This window comes from Mytilus trossulus, chromosome 7, assembly GCF_036588685.1.
Source record: "Mytilus trossulus isolate FHL-02 chromosome 7, PNRI_Mtr1.1.1.hap1, whole genome shotgun sequence".
Lineage (NCBI taxonomy): Eukaryota > Metazoa > Mollusca > Bivalvia > Mytilida > Mytilidae > Mytilus > Mytilus trossulus.
In genome coordinates this window covers 21,102,489-21,124,272 of record NC_086379.1, presented here as the reverse complement: position 1 = coordinate 21,124,272, position 21,784 = coordinate 21,102,489, and the positions used below count along the sequence as shown (strand labels likewise).

At 32.1% G+C, this 21,784-nt stretch overlaps 1 protein-coding gene across 1 annotated transcript; it reads left to right on the top strand.

Annotated features, from left to right (window-relative positions):
• Positions 1-524: 524 nt before the first annotated feature.
• On the top strand, positions 525-21,421 carry LOC134726239 (low-density lipoprotein receptor-related protein 1B-like). Its single transcript, XM_063590640.1, has 10 exons — positions 525-622; positions 2,342-2,510; positions 4,868-5,089; positions 5,684-5,802; positions 6,989-7,270; positions 8,577-8,708; positions 9,402-9,620; positions 11,471-11,668; positions 13,150-13,219; positions 20,766-21,421. Exons 1-10 carry the CDS (start codon positions 535-537, stop codon positions 21,172-21,174), a joined length of 1,908 nt encoding a protein of 635 aa, XP_063446710.1. The 5' UTR covers positions 525-534; the 3' UTR covers positions 21,175-21,421.
• The last annotated feature ends 363 nt before the right edge of the window (positions 21,422-21,784 follow it).

The window sequence follows — 21,784 nt, the reverse complement described above, 5'->3', positions numbered from 1 at the left end:
AGTTAAGATTGTAATCATATAAATCTCTCAGAGACCAGTTTTAGCATTGCTTATTGTTTATACACTTCTTTTAGTTTTGTTTAAAATGCAACAGGCTCTAAGTTCAACTAATGACATTTAATTTAAGTCGGTTAAGTGAAAGATTTATATAATACGCATGTACGATGAACGCATAGAAGCCAAAAAAATACATTTTGTACTTAACAGAAAACAACAGAAACTTAGCTTTGAACTTTTGGGACACATATGTAAATTGAGGTCATACAACCCAATAATGGACATTGTAACTGGAAACAATAGAAATAGGTAAAATCACATGAAATCGCGTCTTTGGGCTTTATACAAAGGCAAAACCAAAAACTAAACCATTTAGTACAGGCATTTCGTGTGTAAAACAGGAGGATTACATCTGGTTTCCTAGTATGATAACTTTCAACTTTTAGCAGTTTTAAAACATTCTTTACTCTGTTTGTTTTTTTAAAAACATATATTTTATAATAAATTATAATTACTAACGTAAACGTTCAAATTGAAATGCATGTTATTATTTTTCGAGGTCGTATTCAGTTGTTATATATCTGTTTTGCTTTAGTTGGAATCGTAAGATATGCTACCTGCTCAGGTAAGTACTATGCGTTTATAATGACGAGTGATTTAGTCATATATTTTACCACCTCATATTTATATAGGGGTTTTTCGGCTGTGGGTCAGACTTCCACCTAATAGAAAAATCCCAATATAAAAAAATTAACACAAGAGAAGATATATCTCGTAAAATCCTATACCACTTAGCCGAAGTTTAAAATATCAAAGGAGGGAATAACTTTTGTTTAATATTTTTTATAAATCAAAGTACATTGTAATCCGGCATTATTAGCCATGAAAAATGCCGAAAAAAACACTAGAAGCGCGTTTATTTAAGAATAAGCAACATAAACGAAATCTAAGGTAAGTTCAGAAAGGAGGAGTCCCTGAAATCTGACAAAGATTAATAAAGGCAACAGTAGTATACCGCTGTTCGAAATTCATAAATCGATAGAGAACAAACAAATCCCGGTTACAAACAAAAACTGAGGGAAACGTATCAAATATAAGAGAACTACGACAAAACAGAAATAAAACACCGAAATGTAACACACATAGAAACGAACTATAATGTAACAATGGCCATTTTCCTTACTTGGTACAGGGCATTTTATGAAAATATGGTGGGTTGAACCTGGTTTTGTGGCATACCAAACTTCCCGTTGTAATGGCAATGTTAATTATAACATTAAAATGACAACATCACACGACAGGGCTTCAATAAACAAATGGGAGAAAATATAGGACATAGAAACAAATAAATAATAGCCATCACAAGGTAACAGATTAAAAGTTATCGAACAGCAAAACGAGAGATGGACAACTGTCGAAATCCTGACTTGATCACGTTGATACAAACAAAAGAATATTACGGAGGCAATTGTTAGGTAAACATGTTTTTTTTAACTAAATTTACATCTAACTTGTATGACAATTGTTTATAGTACTGTTATTTTGACAAAATTTGGTAAGTAACCCAAACATGCAAAATAGGTTATTAACTGACATAGAGTATATCCTTTATTTAAAAATGTGAACACTGCAAAAAATATAAATTCATTATATTTTGTAAACTGCTCACTCTAAATAATATGCAAACACAAAGCACATTATCTTAAAAAATTGAACTCAAAGTGAGTGTCAAGCGCATAAGTCTCAAAAACTATTAAAAGACAAAATACTCGACAGTATCAATCGACAAAACGACCAAAAACAACTTTTTGTTTGTATTGACACGACTGTCATACAAGTGAGAGGTTTAGCTAGCTATAAAACCAGGTTCAATCCACCATTTTCTACATTAAAAAAATGCATGTACCAAGTCAGGAATATGACTGTTGTTATCCATTCATTTGATGTGTTTGGACATTTGATTTTGCCTTTGGATTTTGGACTTTCCTTTTTGAATTTTCCTCGGAGTTCAGTATTTTTGTGTTTTTACTTTATACTTACACAAATTATGATTATAATTGAATGGATATTACAGCAAAATGGCAACTTACATATTATCGTTACATGCCACTCATACAGAACAAAAGAATTCAATAAAGTGTAAGTATGTAAAACAAATAGTGATGAGTTTATGTGTTTGGTTGTCAGTATGCTTTTGTAGTATATATTTGTTTGTTTCAAAGATTCCCGATAAAGAGAGATAACTTGTGACCATTATATCAATTATATGTACAAAAACTGTATCAAATATATGTACAAAAACTGTATCAATTATATGTACAAAAACTGTATCTATTTATTTCAGATTTTTTGATAGTTTCATCAGAGAGTGGTCTTCAAGAGTTCAGTCTGCTAACTTTCAAATTAAGACGAGATTTGTATTCAAATGCTCGAACATTTGCTGTTTCTTCGCTGTTTTCCAAGGGTTTTATTTTCTGGGTAGAAGAAAGTAATGGAAATTACAAAATTAAAAGGTTAGACTAAATCATTTATTAAAATGTGACTTTAATTATTTTTGATAATTTATGATTTTCGCATCTAGACTAAGGGACTGTATCCCTTTTCCAGTGACAATCCAATGTAAGCAAATGTTTGCAAACCGAGTCCACCAAATTTGCAAAATAAGATTGTTTCATTAATGTTAATCTGTTATAACCATGTGAAATGTTTGCCACTGTCAGTTTAATGCAACTAACAACCACAAAACATGGAAACTACAATTGGATTTCCGAATATATTTATCTGCAATACATATTATAGATTTTGTGTATGGCTTGATCCACTTATAATGACTAATACATGAAATTAATAATCAAAGATTTTTTTCTAATTAAAATAAATCTTCTTTACTTGTCGACTAACAGTCTCCAAGGTTTCATCACCATAATAGTCAGTACTTCGGTACTGACATTATCTAAAACAACTATTTATTTAATATATTAAATTGTTCGTTTAAAAAAAACATAAAGAAACTAAGGTTCAAACTCACTTATGTAAAGTTGGCCTTAGATTAATGTAGCTATTTTAATGTTTGAAAATAAAGCTCTTTTTTTTCGGTTCTTATAAATCCTTCGCTTTAAAATATAATTGAACACACCCGGGAAATCGCGGGCAGATACAGCTTGCGAACTGCTGTAGGATAAATTTTTGTAAAATATATTATGTATGGAGAATATCATGAAAGGTATTAAAAGCCCTCTCCCTTTTCCAAAGTCCGATATTTGTTTCCTTTCTGTTAAATTGAATTATTTTCGTGTGTCTGGCCTCAGACCACAATTATTCTTCTCCTTTGCTACAACAAAAAATGACAATGCTTCTTTTGGTAAAAGTCAAATCAAAAAAAAAAAATCAGGTTAAAGTTTTTGGTCGAGTTAGTTTTAGATGAAGCTGAGCATGTTTTATTTATTCAAAGACATATGCAAGTGGTATGACCCTTAAATAGTAAAGATTTCAAAGAAAATAGTAGACAGATTCAGGAACTTTCTATACTAACATAGAAAGTCCCTGACAGAAATCAGAGATTCTCTATATATTAAAGTAGTATAATCGTAGTTTATACATGTAGATAAACGCGAAAAATAATTGTCCTCTCTAAGAATGTATAATGGTTGTGGTTCTTGCGATCTACATCCATGGTCTTGAAACGCGAAAAATTAACTTGTCATTTCCATTTTCATGTCATTTCTTTTTTAAATTTTCTGCTAACAGTGTTATCCTTTCCGATGTTTTGATATAAGCGGACTTTATGTTCAGCCGAAGACTGAATAATAATTAGCTATATCCTTGTTAGTTGAGTAAATAAGTAGTAGCAAAGGGGGGAATACCTTGGCTCGTCCTGTTTTATGTATTCGTTACTGACATAATTTTGGTTATATCAAGTGTAATTATCGTATGTTTTTCTATGTTGTGATGTTATGCTATTGTTTCAGAAAAAGGGAGAAGGTTTGGGCCCATTAAAACGTTTAATCCCGCTGCAAATGTTTGCACCTGTCCTAAGTCAGGAATCTGATGTACAGTAGTTGTCGTTTGTTTATGTAATATATACGTGTTTCTCGTTTCTCGTTTTGTTTATATAGATTAGACCGTTGGTTTTCCCGTTTGAATGGTTTTACACTAGTAATGTTGGGGCCCTTTATAACTTGTTGTTCGGTGTGAGCCAAGGCTCCGTGTTGAAGGCCGTACTTTAACCTATAATGGTTTAATTTTTAAATTGTTATTTGGATGGAGAGTTGTCCCATTGGCACTCACACCACATCTTCCTATATCTATTAACTTTATAATAATGCTGATGACACAGCTTTTTATCAGATCTACAAAATGATAATCTGATTAAAACATGTTATGCTGAGAACCTAATGGTTTAAAATAAATAAAATGCAAGAAACCCGGCCACATTTGGAATTGCTATCGATAAGAAAACCAATAACAAATATCCTGTTTGCAATATCCGTGAGTGTTTAATCTCATGTGACAATATTTCAAACTTCTTGGTATAACTATAGACTTAAACATATTATATCTATTCTTTCTTGTTGAAATATTATGTAGAAAGACATTTTACAAATTAAACGTTTGAAACTATATGAAAGTTATTTATCTACATTTATCAAACTAATCTTATGACATATCTTTATACTTTCAAAGTGTATATTACTATAGCTTGAAATGATAATAAAAAAGGAACAATAAATTATATAAGAACAGAGCTCTGCGATTTCAAGACAACTATTCTTGTCCAAGTGGGACTTAAATCAAATAAATGAACAATTCAAAATTATTCTGATAATATATAATTCAAAAAAAATATAACATGCATCTTATCGTATCTTAGGGCGAGTTATCTGCCGGGAACTCTTATTAATCAAACAGATATTGTTGACCATATTTCGTCCATCGGTGATATAGAAGTTGACTGGATTCACAAGAATCTTTACTGGCTTGATCCAGAGAGATCTACAATCCAGGTCTGTAAGCTAGATGGGTCACATATTAAGACGGTGTATAAAGATAAAGCTCTACAGATGAGTGATTTAGCGTTAGATCCTTATGAAAGGTATGCTTTTATTACGTTAATTTTATTTAATAGGGAAAATACAAAATATCAATCCTCGGCTGAGATGAGTTGTGAAAAGTTTACGCTCATTAATCTAAAAGATCCTAACGTTTTACCAAACATACCAATTCACTATAAAATAGAGTAATGAACACTATTCCAATTTAGATCATCGCGAATTGATTAATTTAAAAGCCAAAATCTTTCAATAATTGTACAAAAAACGGCGACGAAATCATTTGTTTTATGAAAACAAACACAAACCTAAATCTGATACAATACAAAACAAAACAATTTGCACTTTTATAACTATTCTAAACATAAAAATGCCTTAAAAAAATAATACTAAGATTATTTTTTTTATGTACAGAAAATGCATGTGCTTGTTATTTGATATCTACTGTGGATTCATTTATTTTCGTGAGTTTTGAATTGTCAAAATCCTCACTTGGTCATTTTAGGTTAAAGTGTTAAAAATTTCTATCACAAAGATGGACAAAGACAACTAATTATTTGTTTGCTTTACAATTTATAAATGCTTAAAATGAACCCACAGTATTCGGCTTTTTTTCTATTGACTTAAATTTTATTCAGATGGATGTATTTGGCTGATTCTAGTGAAGTGCCGAAGATTATCCGCATTGGAATGGATGGAAGTAAACAACAAGTTCTTGTTAGGACTGGTATAAGTGCACCAAGTGCTATTACAATAGGTATATACATGCTTATTCATAACTGTTATATTTCACTGTGTTAACTGGAAGATGATGTACATAGCTTGAAGTGAAAAACCATAAATAAAAAATAAAATCTAATTTAATAACTTAAAAAAATCATCCAGTATTATGTTTATAAAATATTATTTTGCGGTGGAACCATGGAAGGTCCACAAATAATATTTCTATATTTACTGCCATTTTTCTTTCAGATGTCAGATCACTATTTTTTGGATGCAGATTACATATTTTTGGAGGTTAATCCATAAATCAACAATTATCTAATCACATATAGTCTAACTAATTTGTGCATGCATTTTACACAAAATTCGGGAGATTTCATTAAAAATCACACATTTCTAGACTTTGTAAGTGCAAGAGGTATGTCCCCAAAATATTTTCGTAGCACAAAAGACTGATGTTAAATATGGTACGACATCTATAAGTTGTTTATGTCGCAGTTTGACTTCAAAAGTTGAAGTAAAAAGGATTTCAGATTGAAATGACTATTTTCAGATTGAAATGACTATTTTCAGATTGAAATGACTATTTCTATCAAATATTCTATTGAAAAGAAGTATAATGCTTTGCGAGTATTTCCAACACCAAATTACCAAATGATGATATTCATTTATTGATTGTTATGTTCATTCTTGTTATTTATATAATGTGATAATCATTTGCTGGAGTAATGTTTTCTTTTACAATATTTATGACTAACTACGAAAGAAAAACTAAGAATTTGAATTAATACTTTAAGTTGAAAGATCCTCATTCAATGAATAAAATAAGCTAAAAATATTGATTAGATTATAGACCTCTTTTTCGAGAAATTTGAGTTTTTAAAAAACGTCAAAATGCTGACTCGAACATTTCTCTTATATTTGCATTGGTATTTTTTTAATCTCAAATCAAAAGAAACGATAACTAGAATCTGCTTAAATTTTGGTTAACGACCTTTTGTGATATATTGAAGTCTTACATGGAAAAAATGGGTGTTATGAGGCGAAATGATTTAGCCTATATCGTAGGTAAAAACAATGAGTCCAAACATCTGACAAAAATTCCTAAACCTCACTTAAGTATATCATAAACAATCTTCATTGTATTTAAGCCTGAAATATTGGTTCATATCGACAAAAACTAGGTTCTCTACAATATATAATTTTAAATATCTTTAAAGATCAAATACAACACAGAATTTATTGGGTAGATGAAAAGCTTCAAAACATTAAATCTTCCAAGTTTGATGGAAGTTACGTCACAGTTGTAATCAATTTACAAACAGACAAGAACAGTTCCTTTGGGCTTGCTATAGTTGGTTCTCATATTATATGGGCAAATTATAATTCGGGCAATATCCAAATGATCAACAAAACAGAAAATAAACATCAGTCTAATCCTTATCAATTAGGAATCACAAATAAACCATACGGATTGGAAGTATTTGGTCAAAAGGCGAAAGGTAAAGTTTGAAGTATTATGCCTTATCATAAAACAGTAATTATTGTAGTTAGAATTCGTGATATGCATCCAACATATGAACTAGATATTAAATGTATTATCATAATATTTTAAAAAGCGGAATAAATTAATACTACATAGAAAGTGTCTTAAATGTTGAACCTTTGTTCTTTAGTTGTTACCCTCTTAGGAAAAACGAAGAATGAAGTCAAAAGAAAATGACGGGGTGTATAAGTACCAAACCACTCCAAAAATAACTTATTAATCACTTGAAAAAAACCACTACAAATCGTAGTAAGGATAAAAGGTACAATACGTCAGTACATAATATGTAAGACCATCATGTATTATTTGTGAAGTTGGTACGGACTATTTACCAACGATGTCTTGATTCTAGGATGTTTTTATTAATAAAAGGAGAAGTTATTGGCAAAATCTCTGGTTCATCTGCTCAGACACTGGTGACGGTTTATAAAACCTGAGTAGCAGTTGATAGCTAGTGAATGTCAAATTAGTTTGGACATATATGTCCCATATGCCAACGTAATTAATGTAATGCTGCTAAGGTGGGGGAAGTGATCATTTAACAAAAATTCGTTGCGTTTGTCATATGTTCCGGAACTTTTTTCAAATTCGAGATAAATGTCTAATAAAGAAGCAGAAGCAGAGGAACCAGTTTCGGTTGTTTCTTAGATCTATAGTTCTGGATGATTAATTAAACGAAACCAATCAGAAAAGTTTGGATCCTTAATTAAAAAACATCATCTATGTATCTGAATATAATTGAATGATCTGGCTTCTTTGACTTGGTTATTATGTGAAGGAACTCGGGATCATATGAAAATAAGTAGAGATTGACAAGATGAAGCACACATTGTATAAAAATTAACCCCATTTTAATGTTAACGTGGTTTCAATACGAAACTCCACTTTATTGAACATTTATTCATCGTAGCATGTTTTACATTTATTGTTTTACTGTTAACAAAATGTGCGGTATGGTGCAAAAGAGAAACAATTATTGCCTATTCACTTTTATTTATATTCGAAAGCTTTGTTGATTGTTTACTCAATATCCCGTGGGGACACAGTGGTATACAGGGTTGAAAAATCTAAAGTTTTGATAGAAATAATTTCGCAACAAGATCGAGCGTTGGAATCATCCAGCAGTTCTTTAGAGGTTTTAGCATAAATGAATGTTCTTCAATATTTCACTATTATTTAAACAAACAAAAAATTAAACAAAAAATTATCTGTCTGCTTATAATTCCATTATGTATTAAATTTACTTTCTATATATGTATCAGGATGTAATTTTTGTGGTATCAATAACGGAGGATGTCGTTATTTATGTTTGCCAACCCCGAGACTGACGTTACATGGCCGTTCGAACAAATGTGTCTGTCCAGATTTGAATGTCCAACAATGCATTGCAAGAGGTAATTTGCAATTTAACTTTTTTTTTATTTCATAAACATATAAAATGGGGAAAAACGTGTCCAAATGCAATAGTTTGTTCTCGAATATTTTTTATAGCATTTATATTTAAAATTTGTCGATGGCAATTTATTATATCATATACAATAAACAATAGGAATGTATACCCATAGTAAATTCCCTTACACATTATATTTTTAAGTATTTTTTTTACAATTTAGATAAATACTATCAATAATGAAAGCGAAAATATTCTAACAAAAATACAAAATCAATAGTAAATTATCTTACATAAGAAATATTTAAATAAAAGTCCATAAATACTTATGGAAATAAAATGCCATCAATCAACGGAACATACACAAAGCACATACCCTAAGCTACACAATAAGAAAGCCAAAATATATATCATGCATATCACAGGGACGCAGCTATAATTTCTAAAGATTATAAGCACTGCCCATGTTAACATTGCTACGATTAAACAATAACTGTGTATTAGCATGACTTATTAACGGGATTCACATTCATATTTACATCATAAATCAAAAACGAAGGGCTATTAAATTTAAATTAGAATGTGAAATGAAGTTAGTTCTAATTTCAAATAAATCAATGATTCATTACTTTTTAAATCAATATAAAAAAAAATTGATATATAAAGGTAAAAAAAAATATTAATTGTTTTCTTAAAGAGGTACAAGGTAGAACTGAAGACATGACATCTTGTCAGCGGATCCGAGATAGCTTAACAGGAAATTGCCAGTATCCTAAGTGTACCACAAATGGTGCATTCGAAGCCTTACAATGTGACTTCATCGATGGAGTAAAGACATGCTGGTGTTCCGATTTATTTGGAAACATAATTCCTGGGACCAAAATGGCTGATTCAAATATACCAGATTGTTATAAAGGTATTTTATACTTGTCATAATAAGCTTGAGACTAATAGTAAAACAACACATTCAATTATATTTATTATGCAATAAAAACTAAATTAGGAATGATCTGAATCACCTCTTGAATTGTTTGGAGGTCAACCTGGTCGGATGAATATAAGCGTTTAGTGATTATTTTTTAAATGCTTCTTAGACAATATAATTGTTATAAATCATGTAACACAAGTGACACTTCATCAAGTGACACTTCCGATTTTAAATCTTAAAATTGGGGATAAAGGCTAATACGTGCAACGTGTTTTGCAACTTTTTATTTCACTTGCAGGCGTGCAAATGGTTCGTTATTCACCAGGTTTCGATAAATCGATAAACGTTCAAGAAATTTTTATTTGTTCGTTCATCGTGAAATGGCAGTTTTATTTCCCTTTCTTCCGTGCAGATATCCCCCTTTACTACCCACAACCCTAATTACTTGTGGACAGGACAATTATTCTCGCGTTATTCTGCATACATGTTTCCTTTGAATTTAATCCTATAATATATACAGACTCTCTTTTTTATATATCAGTGTTCGACTTCGAGAACTTTAAACTTGGAATTTCGAGCTTGGAATTAATAGCTAATAGCAAAAACAGTTTATTTATATTATGTGTATGTTCAAAGAATACAGAAACGCGAAAATCATGGAAATTAACACAAAGCAAAAACAAGAACTGACTTTGGAAAAATGTCCTGTCTCACAGTACCTATGACTCAGTTTTGACACCTTTTTTTGAAATGCTAAAAATCTTTTACAAAAATTCATCCTACATGTAACTTATATGATTATATGTTAACATATCTACAAATGTATATTTGTTGTAGTAACTATAATAATGACTATGTATTTTGCCTCTTGTTGCACATGCAAATATGTGTCTGAATGTTTCCAAATAAAGTATATTGTTATTGTATTGTTATTGTTACATCTGAATTACATACTTTCAACCAAGTTCTAACGCGGATGCGTTTTACTAATATATATAAATATAGAGGTGTGCATGAGAAAAAAATAATACATAATACATAATACATAATACATAATACGAAATACGAGCGGTGAATGATATAATACTTACTAAGAGAAGATGACACGACTATTAAAAAAGAAGAGACAAATATTTTAAGATAGAAAAATCTCAAATTAGTAAAAAGCATACTGACCTGTTTTTCCCTAGGAATATGTTTAAAAATATCACTTTTAAATAAAACTCGTTTTATTTTGTAGAATTTTTGAAATACTACAGCTTTGAAATATCAGAATTAGATAACCTTAGCTAGTACTTTTGTCCAAATATTTAGGAATTTTCTGTCCTCAATGCACTCTAACTTCGTGCTTTATTTTACTTTTTTAACTTTTTTTATATCTGAACGTCACTGATGAGTCTTCTTCGTCTGGCATAAATACAAAAAAATAATCCTGGTATCTAAAAGAGTTCATTTGAGGTATGCACAAACAGTAAGCTGAAAGACGGGATTATTTGATTTCGACTATTGATGTAAAAATTTTAATGTTTAAAGTTAATGCAAAAATTAAATATGTGCAAAGATATATCAATACATCTAATAAAGGCAACAATAGTATATCGCTATTCAAATCTCATAAATCGGACAAAAGCAAAACATACTAAAACTGCGGGAAACGCATTCAATATAAGAGGAGAAAAACAACACAACATTAAATTGTAACACACACAGAAACAGACTAAGCATTAGACAAAATCATATAAGAATAACAAATATAACATCAAAACCAAATACCTGAATTTGGGTTTTCAATTCGATATACAAATTTAGAATACCTTCCTTTCATATTATTTCAACAGGAGAAAATTTAAAGAATTGTTTATTAAGTTTAGTCTTGTTCAAAAGAGAGTTAAAAACACAACACGAACCAGTGTGCACAGCCACTGGAGATTTTGATGAAATACAATGCAATCAGCAGGATTGTTGGTGTGTTGATACAAATGGCGAAGAACATGAAGGTTCTCGTGTGGCACGTCCAGAAACACCACCATGTAAAGGTACATATTCAACAGAAATGTTCATATTGGGATTTAAAATAAATATGAAGGATGTGATTAGGGGAAATTCAATATAGCAACAACTTGATGAGCTCCTTTTCGAGATATTTGATTTTTAAAGTATGGCGGGAAAAGGTTGACTTTTACCTTATATTTGCCTTGGTATTTTTTAGGTCTCAAATCAAAAGAAAAACTCCAAGATTCTGCTTAAATTTTGGCAAATGACATTTTATGAGCTAACAAGTCTTAATTACAAGATAAATGGGGGTTATGGGGCAAAATAATTTACCTTGCATCGTATGGGGAAAAACAAGGATTCCGAACATCTAACACTAATTCCAAAACCTCACGTAAGTACATTCTTAAACCTTTGTATATAACACTTGAGTATGGCAACATACTTTTTCTAGCCATTTTTTAATCATTGGCTTCAACAACAAGGTCTAAGTCGGAAAGTTCATGAACTTGTCACATTAATGAATAATTTGTTAAAAGTGACAGTATTGTTGTTTTGGGCTATGTTCTTACTTTTTATAAAATATTTTTCAACCTATTAGTCTTTGTTTACATATGACATGGCTTTGTCTATATACATTCCGTAATGATGTTATTATTCTATGATCATTTTTGTATTGTTATCCTTCATTTCTGCAAATGCCTTTTTTTGTGTTTCTTAGATACATATCACGTCGCTATGTACTTATACATCCCGTGATAGCGTTATTGTTCCATGGTTAATGTATGTTTACATATGTTTTGCTTTTATAGAGATTAAGATAATAACAAAATGTAGACTGCTGTTCCCCTTTTTGACATTTTTACCTATTATATTTGTGTGTTTTGTTCACACATTGTGGTCAATATAATACAGTTTTATTTTGTCATACAAAGGAGAGGTTTCACCAGCTTTAAAATAAGTTAAATCCACCTTTCCCGACATAAGAAAATGCCTATATCAAGTCAGGATTATGACAGTCATTATCCATTTGTTTGATGTTTTTGAGCTTTTGATATTGCCATTTGAATAGAGATTTTCATTTTTGAAGTTTTTATGATTTCACTTGTTATGTTTCTAAAATCTAAAATTACATATAAACTGGTGAAACTGTGAATTTTAGTGAAAATCAAATTGCTAAATAAAATGGTCTGTCTTTGAGTAAAAACAGTACAAGACATTTATCAGTACGTTTTGATTAAGACTGCAACTATGATATGGTGATGTTTAAATGGCCTTTAACTATCCTCAACATGTAATTTATAAATAAATTAAAAGTGTGATTTTAAGCATATTATTGTTCTATGATTAGTCTTCACGACTTCAAAGGGAAACAACACAAAACAATTAGTCAATTGATTTATAACCAAGCAATAGTGAGAATTATTTCTTCTTCTGTGTAATGCCAAAATATGTATAGTTTGTAAAATTTTGATTTCAATTTCTCTTCCTTGTTTTATAAAACTGTATTTGTGTCAAATTTCAGAAAACTACAAAATTCATTTAACTGCAGTATCCATTGCTTTCCTTTTGTGTGTTGCATGCGTGATCCTGGCGTAAGTATATTTATTTAAGTACAAAGTCATGTGATTAAATGTAATTTTACTTATCATAAATACAAAAGATCCTAAAAATTCCATGTACAACAGTTCAAATTTAAACGAGTTATCCCGCTTCAGATGTAATTCATAAACTTGTTCAACTCTACTCTTCATTATATAATTATATAAACAATTACAAAACAGATAAAAGAAAATACCAAAAAAACAGAAATGGAATACAGTCATTAAGCATACACAAAAACATATGTCATCATAAATCTTCATAAACAAAACGTAAGTCTATACTAACTGTAAATATCATTATTTATGATATTAAGGATTGTATTGTATTATCCGCATCGCATTATACACTGCTACTTTTGCATAGGTACTTTTTCTGTACAAAAAATCTGTGGTACTGGAAAATTACTTTTAAAATATGGTACTTTTTTAGTACTTTAAATTTATTGTAATATTTAGGTACCTGTTTTTTACAGTACTTGATTTGTACTTAATATTTGAGGTACACATTTAGTACTACACAATTAAAGTACAAATTGAGTACTTAAAATTTGAAGTACAAATCAAGTACTGTAAAAAACAAGTACTTAAATATTACAATAAATTTGAAGTACTAAAAAAGTACTATATTTTAAAAGTAATTTTCCAGTACTACAGATTTTTTGTACAGAAAAAGTACCTATGCAAAATTAGCAGTGCAGGGCCGTAAATCTCAGTGAAATCCTAAAATAAAATGTTCGCTCCTAGATTAAAATATTTATCTGTGTTACAAACTGGTGCTGAAAAATGTACATTACAAGAAAATAAGCATGCAACGCGTGTTTTAAAGTTACACCGGATCAATAAAAAAATCCAAATCATGCACTGCTGGTGAACTGTGACCGAAATGTCAATTTCCTACAATGACAAAAGAAATTACATTGTGCACATTCCATCTCTATAGATGTTGTCTGTTCAACGTCTCCACCTGAAAAGAAATAAAAAGACTGAGTTTTCGTTATTATCAACCCGCGTCACGTGATGTCTCCTCAATCTGGCGCGCGCGCTGGACCTGAAATAAAATAAAAACTTTCCGAACTAAACATGAAACTTCCCCGGAATAATATAGACCCCTTACAGAAACAAACAGACAAACAAACAAACAGACAGACAAACAAACACACACACACACATAACAATCAATCATGTTTCAAAGAGGGGGGGGGGGGGGGGGGGGGGGCAAGACCGTATTTAAATTGTAAAACGACAATTTTAACCATTCTGTTCCGTTTATATAAAAAAAAAAATCCCTAGGACCCACCCCCCCCTTTTTTTTACCCCTTACTTCCAAATGAATGTGTTTGATCAACCAATCAACGTGTTCAACCAACCAACCAACCGACCAACCAACCAATAAATCAATCAATCAATCAGTGCATGTTTCCGTCTCATGTGTTTAATATGGGTATCCACGATCAAATTTGTTTCTTTCTCGCTTGTTTCAAGAAACACTATCAAACGTGTTGTTTAACCAACCAACCAACCAACCAACCAACCAACCAACGTGTTTAATCAACCAATCAACATGTTTAGCCAACCAACCAACCAACCAACCAACCAACCAACCAACCAACCAACCAACCAATCAATCAACCAATCAGTGCATGTTTCCGTCTCATGTGTTTAATATGGAGTCCACGATCTCATTTGTTTCTTTCTCGCTTGTTTCAAGAAACACTTTCCAACGTGTTTAACCAACCAACCAACGTGTTTAATCAACCAATCAATCAATCAATCAACCAATCAGTGCATGTTTCCGTCTCATGTGTTTAATATGGAGTCCACGATCTCATTTGTTTCTTTCTCGCTTGTTTCAAGAAACACTATCAAACGTGTTTAACCAACCAACCAACCAACCAACCAACCAACGAACATGTTTAGCCAACCAACCAACCAATCAATCAACCAATCGGTGCATGTTTCCGTCTCATGTGTTTAATATGGAGTCCACGATCTCATTAGTTTCTTTCTCGCTTGTTTCGAGAAACACTATCTAACGTGTTTAACCAACCAACCAACGTGTTTAATCAACCAATCAACATGTTTAACCAACCAACCAACCAACCAACCAACCAACCAACCAACCAATCAATCAATCAATCAATAAATCAGTGCATGTTTCCGTCTCGTGTGTTCAATACGGGGTCCAAGATCTCAGTTTTTTCCGGTTGCTTCAAGAGACCCTATCCCAAGTGTTTAAGTAATAAACAAACCAACCAACCAACCAACCAACCAACCAATCAATCAATATGTATGACCGTTTATTTATGACAGTTTCATTAAAACAATATGGAAGGAAAGACCTATGATCAATTATTCAAGAAGAATTGAATTTCAATATTGTTCTTACATCTCTTCTGAAAAAAAAATCCACATCCTTCTTATCAGTTATACTCTGAAACTACAAGTCTAATCGACCCCAAAATGTGCAGTCAGCAGGGCATACATGTACTAAAGGTTCATAAAACAACGTGGTGCAGATATCTCTCAAGCCTTTTCCTAGAGAAAAGAAATGGCAATGCCGTAAAAATCGCTTCCTTACACTGCTACTTTTGCATAGGTACTTTTTCTGTACAAAAAATCTGTGGTACTGGAAAATTACTTTTAAAATATGGTACTTTTTTAGTACTTTAAATTTATTGTAATATTTAGGTACCTGTTTTTTACAGTACTTGATTTGTACTTAATATTTGAGGTACACATTTAGTACTACACAATTAAAGTACAAATTGAGTACTTAAAATTTGAAGTACAAATCAAGTACTGTAAAAAACAAGTACTTAAATATTACAATAAATTTGAAGTACTAAAAAAGTACTATATTTTAAAAGTAATTTTCCAGTACTACAGATTTTTTGTACAGAAAAAGTACCTATGCAAAATTAGCAGTGCAGGGCCGTAAATCTCAGTGAAATCCTAAAATAAAATGTTCGCTCCTAGATTAAAATATTTATCTGTGTTACAAACTGGTGCTGAAAAATGTACATTACAAGAAAATAAGCATGCAACGCGTGTTTTAAAGTTACACCGGATCAATAAAAAAATCCAAATCATGCACTGCTGGTGAACTGTGACCGAAATGTCAATTTCCTACAATGACAAAAGAAATTACATTGTGCACATTCCATCTCTATAGATGTTGTCTGTTCAACGTCTCCACCTGAAAAGAAATAAAAAGACTGAGTTTTCGTTATTATCAACCCGCGTCACGTGATGTCTCCTCAATCTGGCGCGCGCGCTGGACCTGAAATAAAATAAAAACTTTCCGAACTAAACATGAAACTTCCCCGGAATAATATAGACCCCTTACAGAAACAAACAGACAAACAAACAAACAGACAGACAAACAAACACACACACACACATAACAATCAATCATGTTTCAAAGAGGGGGGGGGGGGGGGGGGGGGGGGGGCAAGACCGTATTTAAATTGTAAAACGACAATTTTAACCATTCTGTTCCGTTTATATAAAAAAAAAAATCCCTAGGACCCACCCCCCCCTTTTTTTTACCCCTTACTTCCAAATGAATGTGTTTGATCAACCAATCAACGTGTTCAACCAACCAACCAACCGACCAACCAACCAATAAATCAATCAATCAATCAGTGCATGTTTCCGTCTCATGTGTTTAATATGGGTATCCACGATCAAATTTGTTTCTTTCTCGCTTGTTTCAAGAAACACTATCAAACGTGTTGTTTAACCAACCAACCAACCAACCAACCAACGTGTTTAATCAACCAATCAACATGTTTAGCCAACCAATCAACCAACCAACCAACCAACCAACCAACCAACCAACCAACCAATCAATCAACCAATCAGTGCATGTTTCCGTCTCATGTGTTTAATATGGAGTCCACGATCTCATTTGTTTCTTTCTCGCTTGTTTCAAGAAACACTTTCCAACGTGTTTAACCAACCAACCAACGTGTTTAATCAACCAATCAATCAATCAATCAACCAATCAGTGCATGTTTCCGTCTCATGTGTTTAATATGGAGTCCACGATCTCATTTGTTTCTTTCTCGCTTGTTTCAAGAAACACTATCAAACGTGTTTAACCAACCAACCAACCAACCAACCAACCAACGAACATGTTTAGCCAACCAACCAACCAATCAATCAACCAATCGGTGCATGTTTCCGTCTCATGTGTTTAATATGGAGTCCACGATCTCATTAGTTTCTTTCTCGCTTGTTTCGAGAAACACTATCTAACGTGTTTAACCAACCAACCAACGTGTTTAATCAACCAATCAACATGTTTAACCAACCAACCAACCAACCAACCAACCAACCAACCAACCAATCAATCAATCAATCAATAAATCAGTGCATGTTTCCGTCTCGTGTGTTCAATACGGGGTCCAAGATCTCAGTTTTTTCCGGTTGCTTCAAGAGACCCTATCCCAAGTGTTTAAGTAATAAACAAACCAACCAACCAACCAACCAACCAACCAATCAATCAATATGTATGACCGTTTATTTATGACAGTTTCATTAAAACAATATGGAAGGAAAGACCTATGATCAATTATTCAAGAAGAATTGAATTTCAATATTGTTCTTACATCTCTTCTGAAAAAAAAATCCACATCCTTCTTATCAGTTATACTCTGAAACTACAAGTCTAATCGACCCCAAAATGTGCAGTCAGCAGGGCATACATGTACTAAAGGTTCATAAAACAACGTGGTGCAGATATCTCTCAAGCCTTTTCCTAGAGAAAAGAAATGGCAATGCCGTAAAAATCGCTTCCTTACACTGCTACTTTTGCATAGGTACTTTTTCTGTACAAAAAATCTGTGGTACTGGAAAATTACTTTTAAAATATGGTACTTTTTTAGTACTTTAAATTTATTGTAATATTTAGGTACCTGTTTTTTACAGTACTTGATTTGTACTTAATATTTGAGGTACACATTTAGTACTACACAATTAAAGTACAAATTGAGTACTTAAAATTTGAAGTACAAATCAAGTACTGTAAAAAACAAGTACTTAAATATTACAATAAATTTGAAGTACTAAAAAAGTACTATATTTTAAAAGTAATTTTCCAGTACTACAGATTTTTTGTACAGAAAAAGTACCTATGCAAAATTAGCAGTGCAGGGCCGTAAATCTCAGTGAAATCCTAAAATAAAATGTTCGCTCCTAGATTAAAATATTTATCTGTGTTACAAACTGGTGCTGAAAAATGTACATTACAAGAAAATAAGCATGCAACGCGTGTTTTAAAGTTACACCGGATCAATAAAAAAATCCAAATCATGCACTGCTGGTGAACTGTGACCGAAATGTCAATTTCCTACAATGACAAAAGAAATTACATTGTGCACATTCCATCTCTATAGATGTTGTCTGTTCAACGTCTCCACCTGAAAAGAAATAAAAAGACTGAGTTTTCGTTATTATCAACCCGCGTCACGTGATGTCTCCTCAATCTGGCGCGCGCGCTGGACCTGAAATAAAATAAAAACTTTCCGAACTAAACATGAAACTTCCCCGGAATAATATAGACCCCTTACAGAAACAAACAGACAAACAAACAAACAGACAGACAAACAAACACACACACACACATAACAATCAATCATGTTTCAAAGAGGGGGGGGGGGGGGGGGGGGGGCAAGACCGTATTTAAATTGTAAAACGACAATTTTAACCATTCTGTTCCGTTTATATAAAAAAAAAAATCCCTAGGACCCACCCCCCCCTTTTTTTTACCCCTTACTTCCAAATGAATGTGTTTGATCAACCAATCAACGTGTTCAACCAACCAACCAACCGACCAACCAACCAATAAATCAATCAATCAATCAGTGCATGTTTCCGTCTCATGTGTTTAATATGGGTATCCACGATCAAATTTGTTTCTTTCTCGCTTGTTTCAAGAAACACTATCAAACGTGTTGTTTAACCAACCAACCAACCAACCAACCAACCAACCAACGTGTTTAATCAACCAATCAACATGTTTAGCCAACCAACCAACCAACCAACCAACCAACCAACCAACCAACCAACCAACCAATCAATCAACCAATCAGTGCATGTTTCCGTCTCATGTGTTTAATATGGAGTCCACGATCTCATTTGTTTCTTTCTCGCTTGTTTCAAGAAACACTTTCCAACGTGTTTAACCAACCAACCAACGTGTTTAATCAACCAATCAATCAATCAATCAACCAATCAGTGCATGTTTCCGTCTCATGTGTTTAATATGGAGTCCACGATCTCATTTGTTTCTTTCTCGCTTGTTTCAAGAAACACTATCAAACGTGTTTAACCAACCAACCAACCAACCAACCAACCAACGAACATGTTTAGCCAACCAACCAACCAATCAATCAACCAATCGGTGCATGTTTCCGTCTCATGTGTTTAATATGGAGTCCACGATCTCATTAGTTTCTTTCTCGCTTGTTTCGAGAAACACTATCTAACGTGTTTAACCAACCAACCAACGTGTTTAATCAACCAATCAACATGTTTAACCAACCAACCAACCAACCAACCAACCAACCAACCAACCAATCAATCAATCAATCAATAAATCAGTGCATGTTTCCGTCTCGTGTGTTCAATACGGGGTCCAAGATCTCAGTTTTTTCCGGTTGCTTCAAGAGACCCTATCCCAAGTGTTTAAGTAATAAACAAACCAACCAACCAACCAACCAACCAACCAATCAATCAATATGTATGACCGTTTATTTATGACAGTTTCATTAAAACAATATGGAAGGAAAGACCTATGATCAATTATTCAAGAAGAATTGAATTTCAATATTGTTCTTACATCTCTTCTGAAAAAAAAATCCACATCCTTCTTATCAGTTATACTCTGAAACTACAAGTCTAATCGACCCCAAAATGTGCAGTCAGCAGGGCATACATGTACTAAAGGTTCATAAAACAACGTGGTGCAGATATCTCTCAAGCCTTTTCCTAGAGAAAAGAAATGGCAATGCCGTAAAAATCGCTTCCTTACACTGCTACTTTTGCATAGGTACTTTTTCTGTACAAAAAATTTGTGGTACTGGAAAATTACTTTTAAAATATGGTACTTTTTTAGTACTTTAAATTTATTGTAATATTTAGGTACCTGTTTTTTACAGTACTTGATTTGTACTTAATATTTGAGGTACACATTTAGTACTACACAATTAAAGTACAAATTGAGTACTTAAAATTTGAAGTACAAATCAAGTACTGTAAAAAACAAGTACTTAAATATTACAATAAATTTGAAGTACTAAAAAAGTACTATATTTTAAAAGTAATTTTCCAGTACTACAGATTTTTTGTACAGAAAAAGTACCTATGCAAAATTAGCAGTGTATATCATTGAACTATGACAACATTGTATGCAATCTTGGTATAAAGTATGACTATTGATCGAAGTAAGGTTTTCAAACATTTTTAACAATTGTTTTTACTGATTATTTCATAACTAAACATGAAAAAAACTACGTATTTTAAATAATTTTAGGTTTTGCATCCAGCGAAGGCAGCTGAACAATCCTTGCACTTCTCCCATCCGTGAGCAAGCACAGATTGCCCCTGAAATTCAGACACATCACTATGATGAAATCACAGACTTAGACGATTCTAACAGTATAGATTACGTTTCTCATAGTCTTGATGACGATACATACGAGACTCCACGGTTAACAAATAACAAAGTACTCAGACGAAAGCATTCTGATGAAGACAGTCTTGGATATTTAAAGCCACATACTTATCACAATAGTATTGTCCATGTTGTCAGTCACGGTAACATAGGAAATATCAACCTAGACAAAGATACTTCAGCACTTAAAAGAAACAAATTTGGTTATGCCGTTCCAGTGAAAATTCATAAAAAGAAGACAATACAACAGAACACAAACAAAATTTGAAAAAAGAAACACATTTTATGTGCTATTCCAAAGGAAATCAAACGTATAAGACAATTTTAGAAACATTCCCTCAATTTGTTGGAAGTCCCTTAAGACATAAGGAACGGATGGATTGAATATTGTTTAGACGTGTAACCTTCCACTGATTAGACACTAACAAATAAGATCAACTGCACAATAATTACAAGAGGTTAAAGAGGACCCAACTAAACTTGTCACTTGGATTTTGGTATTTTGGCGAAGCACGTATCGGTTGCTTTTGTTAAAAATTATAGGTTTTTAAATAAGCTTTGCTAGTTAGTCAGGTTCAATTTGTTTTTAATATATTTCAATGCAAACTGTTTAATGTTCATACTTTTTGCAGATCAACTAATGCAGGAAAAATGCTTGGATATCACCTGAAATTCACGAGAAAAATTATTAGTGAAATTCAACTCAAACAAACGTATACGTAAAAATGGGGCGAAAGATACAAGAGTCAAACTCAAAGATTGAAAAAATTGACGTGAATTCACTAGATTCCCATTAATCTCATTAAAAATGTCAGTGTGAGAAATGTCTAAGACATCATCAAGGACAGTACTGAAATAAAGTGTCCAAATTATAACAG

Coding starts and splice junctions, on each gene's coding strand:
- LOC134726239 (XM_063590640.1), top strand. CDS start 535: ATGCATGTTATTATTTTTCGAGGTCGTATTCAGTTGTTATATATCTGT. Junction 2,511..4,867: donor GGAAATTACAAAATTAAAAG/GTTAGACTAAAT, acceptor ATCGTATCTTAG/GGCGAGTTATCTGCCGGGAA. Junction 11,669..13,149: donor AGAAACACCACCATGTAAAG/GTACATATTCAA, acceptor GTCAAATTTCAG/AAAACTACAAAATTCATTTA.